This window comes from Muntiacus reevesi, chromosome 11 (genome assembly GCF_963930625.1).
Source record: "Muntiacus reevesi chromosome 11, mMunRee1.1, whole genome shotgun sequence".
In the NCBI taxonomy this organism is placed as follows: Eukaryota; Metazoa; Chordata; class Mammalia; order Artiodactyla; family Cervidae; genus Muntiacus; species Muntiacus reevesi.
This window is the reverse complement of record NC_089259.1, coordinates 58294562-58303967: the sequence shown is the minus strand read 5'-3', so window position 1 is coordinate 58303967 and position 9406 is coordinate 58294562. Positions and strand designations below refer to the sequence as shown.

At 54.3% G+C, this 9406-nt stretch overlaps 1 protein-coding gene across 2 annotated transcripts; it reads right to left on the bottom strand.

The window, feature by feature from the left end:
* Positions 1-789: 789 nt before the first annotated feature.
* On the bottom strand, positions 790-8266 carry SLITRK5 (SLIT and NTRK like family member 5). 2 transcript variants are annotated; one of them, XM_065901992.1, is made up of 2 exons: positions 8229-8266; positions 790-5043 (listed from the first exon to the last, which is right to left on the bottom strand). In XM_065901992.1, exon 2 carries the CDS (start codon positions 5033-5035, stop codon positions 2147-2149), a length of 2889 nt encoding a protein of 962 aa, XP_065758064.1. In that variant the 5' UTR covers positions 5036-5043; positions 8229-8266; the 3' UTR covers positions 790-2146. The 2 variants fall into 2 exon arrangements, with proteins under 2 accessions (XP_065758064.1, XP_065758063.1); XM_065901991.1 differs by lacking the exon at positions 8229-8266 and adding an exon at positions 7604-7628.
* Between the last annotated feature and the right edge of the window lie 1140 nt (positions 8267-9406).

The following is a 9406-nucleotide window of genomic DNA, read 5'->3' as shown; positions in this document are numbered from 1 at the left end:
AGAACTGGGATAGCTTACTTCTCTTGGCCAAGGTAGCATTATTATTTATTTTTTATAACTCCTTAGGGAAACTATTACCACCTGTTCAATCTGAATTCAAGCAGTTACTGTCAATTTACTCATGGGTGAATGCTGCCTCTTTGTGGCAGAATGCCACGGAAAATGTTCCTTAAACAAAGTTCATGTACAGCCCTTGACATTGTACACACTGCCGGTGAGATTATGCAGACATGTACCAAACACCAATGAAGCATGTGGCTCTTTAAGGTTCAATTAATCCAAACATTTCCTACCCTTGAATATAATCTAATTCACTGGCAAACCTTACTCAGACATGACCAGCTTATACTCACCAACATTTTGACATTTAGGATATAGATCAACTGGAGATAAAAGTACCCATCACGGTTGTTGCAGGTAGCTTTACAGAAGGTAAACTATGCAAAATTGTAGACCAAATAAATAATACTGGTATCACAAAATATAAAATCAATATGCAGTACATTACTTACCATGCTCCACATGTTAGATGGATACTTCAATAAGGAAAAGAAGTAAACAGTTGAAATTTCATGAATGAGCACATTAAATGACACATTTAGATAACCATACTTCCCTGAACCAACAAAGGTGCAATTATATATATTTGATCATTAGGGGGACATTTTAGGAGTAGAAGTTAGCTACTGTCTTAAATTAACAATGGTTATTCATTAAATCACACAGCTATTTCTTTGCACTTAAGTAATCATTACTTCAGTCCCTCATATTTGACATAGTTATCAAGTGTTTATTCAGAAACTATTTAAAAAATTACATGTGCTGGGATACATGAGACTGTAACAACAGTAGCCCCATCTTACAGAGATCCTGTTTGTGGCTGTCATCATTGCTTGCTGCCCAGAGGGATAAAGACATTGGATAGAGATTTGTACAGTCCATCATTTGGTCTTCTGAGGTGCCAGTACACGTGGATCTGTACAAATGCAACTGGGTTTGGTTAAACAATCAAAAATTGGCTACAATAGTAGTCAAATCAATACATCATTTTGGTTGACTAATAGAAATACTTTTAAATCTTCTCTAATAAAACCAGAAACTTGCACATGATTCTCACTGGAATGGCCCAATTAATTGCCCTAAATATTTTTCTTTTATACATTGGGATACAACCAGTTTTTTTTTTTTTTTTTTTTAATTACAGATCCAATTGGGTGGGTTGCATTGACTTTTAAAATGTAAGTTCTCCATATTTTTAATATAATTTTAAATGCCTTCCTGATATCACTTCAGTTTTGGAAATACAGCTCCTGGTATAGTGCGACACCTCTGTGAAAATCATAGGCTAAATAGTGAAGGAAAGAGAAATGCTAAATGTGCATATAAAAATAGGTGCTACAATAAAATATTCGTATATTTCATCAATAAGTTATTTTGACTAATCAATTATGGATCATATAGCTCTGTAATTTTAATGATTTGTCCACATCTATGGTGATCTTTTCAAGATCACAATACTTTTGTTCTTTTAATTCAAATGTCCAGAATGCATACAAACACATCCTTTAAAAAGAAGGAAAGGAATGAGAGGAGGGAGGCAGGGAGGCAGAGAAAGAGAGGAAGCAGAGAAGAAAAGAGAGAATGGGGACGGGGGAAAGAGAGACAGAAAATAAAAAAAACAACAAACTTTCTATTAAAGTTGGGGGTGTGCTAATCTCTCCACAAAAGCCATCTAGACCCACCCATGGCTCAAAGGGGGAGAAGGGAAAGGGGAAAAGAATAAAAGAGAAGAGGAGAATCTACGCGCTGTCACCTTCCACCATTCTCAACACTTCCAACCACTACAAAAATGACTACGACCTTTTACAAGTCACCCGCGAAGCAAACTGCCCTACATAAAGCCCTTCTCCTCGCCTCCCCCACACGCAAGAAGTGATGTGCCCAGTGTACACAAACGTTTCCCCGCGTGTGATATTAAAAGGAAATTGCACACCCTTTCAGTATCTTCCGCCGAAGCTGAGAATCTCGTGCCAAGGCACTTCACCCTAAACGTTGAAACAACACAATGAATCAAATGGGGTTCACGTGTGTATCTGCTCGCTTGTTTGTTTGAAATGCAAGAGCTCCAAGGGAGTTTCTTTGCCTTTTAGAACTGGCTAAAGGTGGTCTGTTTTTCCAGCACTTCGAGGTAGTCCGGCTCAACGTTTAGTTTAGCTTTTAGCTCCAGATACTCGTTCCGGTTGGGTTCTACAAAGACCGCACTGGGGGGGCCGTAGAGCACCGGTTCCCTCAGCCTGCTGTCCCCCGCCCCCGGGTGCAAATACTGATGGGGGCGTCTCAGGTCATAGTTGGGGGAGAAGGTGTAAGCAGCGGGGCTGCACGGGAATTTGGGGTATTCCGGGAGGCTGTTGCCGGCGGGGGTGGTGGCGCAGTGTTTGTCTGGTTCTAAAATGCCCCTGTAAAAGCGATCGGCGTCCTGCACCGGCGAGAGCAGGTCCTCCCGGGGCTCGATCGTGCTGACGCTGTAGGCGGGGCTCCGCAAGTGGTGGCTTTCCCGCCTCTCGTCCTCCCCCGCCGGCTGCAGCTGCACCGGGGGCGGGGGCTGCGGCTGCGGCGGCGGCGGCGGCGGCTGCTGCAGGTGGTGGTTGCTGCCGCTGTAGGTGACCTTGAGCTCGTGCAGGTCCTTGTAATCCTCCACGGAGTTGCCCTCCCGCGAGCGGTAGATGGGGTTTTTGCACATGTGGCCCAGGGGGTGGGGGATGTACTCGTACACGTGGCCCGCGGGCGTCTTCACCTTGGGCAGCGCCGGCGCGCGGTGCTGCGCGTGCGCGTGCGGGAGGCCCCCCGCGCCGCCGCCGCTGCCGCCGCCGCCGCCGCCGCCGTACACGCTGTACTGCATGTTGAAGGAGCTCACGTCGGAGTTGTGGGTGCTGGCGTGGTCGCTCTGGTGCTTCTTCCGGCGCTTCACGACGAGCACGAAGAGCCCCGCAGCCACGAAGACCGACATGATGAAAACCAGCAGCAGGCTGAGGATCAGCACCGACAAGGGCACCGACGACGCGGCGCCTCCGCCCGCGCCCAAGCCCGCGGGCGCCCCGGTGCCGTTCAGCCGCACGGCGGGGGTCACCGCGCTGGTCCTCGCGGGGACCTGGATGGACGAGGGCGCGGGCGTGGACACCACCACGTCCGAGTAGTCAGGGCACAGCAGCTCCGACTTAATGGAGCGCATATCCGTCTCGGCGAACTTCTTGGGCGCCTTGCAGATGACCTCGTCCACCAGCACGCCCGCCTTGAGCTGCTCCACCCACAGCTTCATGCCCACCACGTCGCAGGTACAATCCCAAGGGTTGTCGTGCAGGTCGATTTGGATGAGTGACGTCAGCTGGTCCAGGACTCCGCTCACCGGCAAGGAGGCGAAGTGGTTACTCCTGAGGTTGAGCCTCAGGAGAGTCAGGCCTGAGAAGACGCCTGACGGCAAGGTCTGCAGGAGGTTGTTGTTCAGGAATAGCAGCTGGAGGTTTGGGACCGGGTCGAAAGTCCCAGGTTGAATCTCGCGGATGAGGTTGTATTGGAGGAAGAGATACTGCAGGCTCTGCAGGCCGTAGAACAGCTCCGGGCTCAGCCGCTCGATCCTGTTGCCATTTAGGTAGAGGCGCCTCAGGTTGGTGAGGTCCCCGAAGGCGCGGTCCTGGATCGTGGAGATGCGGTTGTTGCCCAGGTGGAGGAGGTCCAGCCCCGTGGCATCCAGGAAGTCACTCCTGCGCACCAGGGCGATGTAGTTCTCCGTCAGATACATTTTCTTGGGGTTGTAGGGCTTGGGCTGCAGCTCTGCGATGCTCTCGATCTTGCGCTCCTGGCAGTTGACGTTGAGGCCCAGATCGGAGATTTGCAGGTTGCAAGTGCACGCGGTGGGACACTCCAAAGGCACCGGAGATTTGGTCTGGTAGGCGATGCTGGGGCCATAGTTGCCATAGCCCAGGTCCTTGGAGGGCTGCCGAGAGGTGGGGCGCACCCTGGGCTTATTGGGTTGGCGAGTCCCCTTAGGGGGCTTCAAGGGGGGTTTGTAAACAGCAGAGGAAGAAGTGGCCACGGAATTCACCGAGGCCGGGGTGGTATGTAAGTACCCCGTGGTGCTCAGAGGCGTCTGCGGCCTCATCTCGTAGTCCGAAATAAGTTTCCTTGGGCAGAGTTCCTGCTTGGACACTTCGTCCAAGTCCCGGCCGTGTAAGCGGAAGGGGGTCTCACAAACCACATCCCCCACCAGGGCGGAGTAGGAGATGCTGTCTAACCAATCCTTCAGGGAGATCAGCTCACAGGAGCAATTCCAGGGGTTTTCCTCCAGTTGTAACTCCACGACTTTATCCATATGCTGCAAGAGCCCCACATAGGGCAGAAGTTTCAGCCGGTTCCCCCGCAGGTCCAAGTGCGTTAACGGCACAAAACGGAAAAGGTTGTTGGGTAAACTCGACAAGAGATTGTCATTGAGGATAAGCACCTGCAACAAATGCAGTTTCCCAAAAGCGTTGGGTTCAATGACACTGATGTAATTGTAATCGACCTGTAGGTACTCCAGGCTCTCCAAGCCAAGGAAGGTATCATCACGCAGAAGTTCCAGTTTATTATTGTTCAGATGCAATCTCCTTAAACCCCGCAGCCCGTGGAAAGCCCCGGTCTCAATGTCCTGGATTACATTGCTCCCCAGATGCAAAATCGAAGCCCCAGTGTAATTGACAAACTCATTGGGATAAAGACGACTCAAAAGGTTTCCAGACAACAAGAGGTGGTAGATTGGGAAACGGGGAGGGCTAATTTCTGAAAGGCTGATGATTCCCCGATTTTCACAGCTCACAGTTAAAATGCCGTCCTTTTCCTCACAAGGACATGCATTGTCACAGATTTCCCCATAATAATCGATGGTTTCTGCACACGAAAGGACGAGAGATGTTAGAGCAAACGCTAGAGTCTGCAGCATCCAGCTCTGCATTTTTCTGTGAAGATCCTGTTCCAAAGTTACTGGGGGGCAGCACGTGTGCATTTTATCTCCTGCAAGGGAGAGAGAGGGGGGAAAAAAGGAAACAACAGAATATGACAAAAACTTAAGGGATCAATCAGAAAGTCTCTTTCCTTTCTAATACTGTTTTTCTGGCAGACAGAAGAAGGGGAGAGTAATGACACCCCACACCCTGAGGTACATGGACATTCTCCAGACTTTATTAAAATCTGATATTCACTTTGATTTAAAGGTTGATTTCATTCCCTAATGACAACAGGAACATGCTGCTCCTTACAAGATAAGGGCAAGTTAAAGTCCCGTTTTAGTAATCTTGCGTGTCCCCCCCCCCCCACTTTCAAAACCAATCCATAAATATACATCAAATGGCTGTCAGTTCAGATTCACAGTTTAAATTTTAGAGAAAAGAAGCACCATATTTATCAGGTTCCCCACCTCACCTATACCCTGTCCCCCTGCTTTTTTTTCAAAACCTCTTCAGTTAACAGTTCACCGTGAAGGTCTCCCATTTTCACGGAAAAGCCCAGGAGCCACAATACTTGGGCTATTTTAAAACCATCGCTGGTAATGCCAGGGTGGGAACCTAAAGAATACTTTTCACAGAGGCAAAAAACATGCAAGAGAAGGCATCAAAAGGACCCAGAAGAAGCTGTTAAGGCCAATTGTCTTCGGGAGCTTTGAGCATGGAGAAAAAGGAGAGCGCTTTCGCTTTGATGGTGGACTTCACTATCACGCTATTAAGCACATCAGCGTCCTAATTGCATGCACGGTGCCATTTAGCAGCGCCTCCCCAGAGCGCCCTGCGTCCACTTCATTGATCATGTCAGCGACGCTACTAAACCGCATTTTTAAGCCACTGAAATAGTTCTGCACGGTGGATTACAAAGAACTCTGCGAAGGCATCCGCAATCACGGAACAAGCTCCGGGTACCTGGAGTTTAAAGAAGACGTTCCCACCGCTTACCCGGAATCAGCTAAAAGTAAACCCAGGACCAGCGCCAAAGCTTCCCTCACCTCGGGCTCCGCGTCTCTTTGCCACGGTATGCAAAACTAACCCTACCAAATTAGCAAGATTGGGACTGAACTACCACCTCGCCACATCCCCACCATTGGAGTTGCTTATTGTATTTAATTACAAAGGCTTTACTCCCCCCCCCCCCACCTTCTTTCCTCAGAAAGGGGACTTGGGGTGATTAAGAGGCAAAATAGAAGGGAGCAAGGAAGGGGGGACAGCAAGTGATACAAGTCAGTGCTTTAATATCCGAATTTCATCTCCCCAAGGAATCAATCTGACCCTCCTCTCCCTTTTCTTTCTGGCTTTCTTTTTGCCCCTTTAAAGGCTTCCTTCGACTTTCTACTTCGAGTCGACAGCAGCGCTCAGAAGGAAAGGACATAAATGGAGCGAGTGTGTGTGTGTTGCGTTGGTTGGGGGAAGAAGGGGGAGAGGGAACATTCGGTAGAAATGCTGGGCTCGTGGAACCAATGCCTTTTTTCTCTGTCCAGCCTTGCTTGGCTCTGCCTCACCACCCCCGAAGTCTGATGTCGAATCGCAACCCCTAAGTAAAGCCAAGACGGTTCTGAAGCACGGGTTCAAGCCTGGAGACCACGATCTGGATCCCCCGAGTGGACTCCAGCCCGCGTTATGAAGAGCCCCTGCATTCGCACGCACGTGTGCAAGTATGCCTGCGAATCATTCACGTGTGGTCACCCAGACGTGTCGAGACGAATGGGAACCCACAGTGTCTAAACCTTGCAAGTATCCCCGACCTCCCAACGCAGCGACAGAACACCTCCTGGCTTAACAGCGGCACAGACACCCTCTATGAAAGCAAAACGTTTACCTTGAAATCGCCGTTCTCCGCTGGATCAAATCGGCACAGCCATTCGGCGGGGGTTGGGTCCCCTCCCCCTCCTGCCCGGCGCTTCCCCGCCCCCATTCACCTCCCACCCGCTCTGACAGCCCATCGCCAAACGCGTCCAGCCAATATTAAACTTGAGCGTTTACAACTTTAATTCAGTTCTGGCTCGCCAGGGTCGAAGAGCTTTCCTCTCACCCCACTCCCGATTCCCTCCTCCCTGCTATCAAAGGAGCCCGAAAATTTGAGCAAATAAAGTTGAATGAGCCTGGCAAGGCTGACATTTCTGACTGGGAAACGCACCTCCGATGTAAATTCGCGGGGACTGCACATTCTCAGAGTCTCAGATTTTTTCTTTTTTGGAGGGCGGGGGCGGGGAAGCTGTATCTGTTTCCCCCCTCCTGCCCACAAAGAATTAAACCCTGGATCGTCGTCCTAAGCATCCCCGCATGAAGCCTCGTGGGAACGGGTGGGCTGAAGCCCGGCCCCCAGGCCGGACCCTCGGCTCCAGGGCGCAGCTGCTCCCGCGGCGGCCCCCAGGCAGGAGCCCCCGGAGTTCCAGAACGCGAGGCTCCCCCTCCCCCACCCCGCCCCAAAGCGAAGGCCGGGAAAGGGGAGGAAGGAGGGGCGGGAGGAGAGGGAAGACAGCCACCCGGCCGCCACACACAGAGACACAGACACACAGACACACACACACACGCTGGAGCCTCTTTGGCAAAGTAAACGGCCGACTTACCCCGTCTCACATCTCCGAGGCCCACTCATCATAGCCACCCTTGCAAAACAAACAAACAAAAAACAAATCCAAAAACCTCTTTGGGGTGTGCACTAGGGTTTGCGAGTCCAGGCGGGGCTAGCACCGCGATCCGGGCGGCTGCGAGGACAGAGGCGCCCGGACGCCGCCAGCCCCGGGCCGCCGCCGCGGTGGCGACCGCGGGTTCCGGGGCTCCCCGAAAGGCTGTCCCCGGCGCTCTCCGTGGTAGTTGGAGCGGGCAGCGGGGTGTGGGGGGAGTGTCGGGGCGGGTGGTGGTGGGGGGGGATCGCGAGCGGCGGGCTGGGAAGGGAGGGGGAGGGGGCGGCGGAGGGCCGGCGGTCGAGGCGCCGCGCTGTAGGGGCCGGGAGCCGGGCGGGGCGGGGAGAGAGCTGCTGGAGGAGGGGAGGAGGCGCGGAGCCCGAGGAGGGGGACGCCGAGCGGGCTTGCCTGGCCCCGGGCGGCCCAGCCAACGTGACGGTCAGCCTCGCCGAGCGCTCGCATCCGCTCACGCTCAGGCTCACTCGCTCCCAAGCCCGCGCCACCGCGCGATCGCGGGGTCCCCGCCATCGTCCGCCGCACCCCGCCGTCCCCCCAGGCGGGTACTTACAGTTGCCATCTGCCTAGGGGCCAACTTTCTCCCAGCCAGCAGCGGCCGCCGCCCCCTCCAGCCGCCTCTGGCTCCTGGCACCCGCCGGCCTGGCTTCGCGCGGGCCGGCCCTCCCCTCCCCCCTGGGCTGTCCTCGCCGTCTTCACCACATTCCCCCCTGGTCAGTGGCGCACGCCCGGGGACGAGCCGGAGGGAGCGGGGCGCAGGGGTGCACATGCATCGCCCGGCTTCTTCTTGCAGCGCACACTGTACATGGTAGAGAGGGGGCGAGCGAAGCTGGCAGCGGCCCCTCGGCTGCTCCCGCGGCGGCTGCGGCTCCCGCGTCGTCCTCCGCCCCCCCGTGCCGCGGCGACCACCGCACTGGGATCCCGCCGCCGGCGTCCCCGCGCCGAGCCCGCCGCCGCCGCCGCGGCCCCTGATCAGTGGGTGGAAGGCTCCCGCATCCTCTTGGCCATTTCGTCGCTCCGGGTGTTTGCAGGGGCTTTTCCTCTATTCCTGCTTCGGATGCGGCGCACGATCTTCATTATTTGGGATTCTCTATCTCCGACATCCTTGAGGGGCCGGGAGGGCAGGAACAGCGTTGTTCTAAGCCTGTGGCGTGTCCCGGCCGCCCGGCGGCTCTTAAAAAACCCCCCAAAACTCAGAGAAAAGTCGCGTCTTCCCTCCCGGGCGGCGAGGAGGCGGCCACGCGGTAAGCCTCGCGGGGGTCTCTGAGACAGCTGCTCCGGCGCGGGCGCAGGGCCCCGTCCGGCGCACTTGCTTATTGTCGCGCGGCTGGTGCGAGCCAAGCTGCAGCAGACATGATGGGCCCGGGGCGAAGCGGGCGCTCCGCGGCCGATAGATGGCAGCCGAGGGCGAAGGCGTCCCCGGGCTCCGGCGGCGCTACCGGAGCCTCCCCGCTACCCGCCCCCCGCCGCCCCCGTCCCCCTCCCCCGCCCCGACTGCCACCTTCGTGGGAGACAGAGGAGTCTTGGACCATGTGCGTAACACGAGCGTGGGACTGTTGGAACCCTCCGATTGAAAAAGGGAGGAGTGGAAATAACCCCGACAGTGTCAGGCTGCTTGGTGGTCAGGAACAGCTGATTCCAGCCCTGGGCTGATGATCTGCCTTCCACCTCGCGTTTATTAGACTCACACAGCCCGTGCTGCTGTCTCTCTCGTCCTGTAAAGGACCCTGG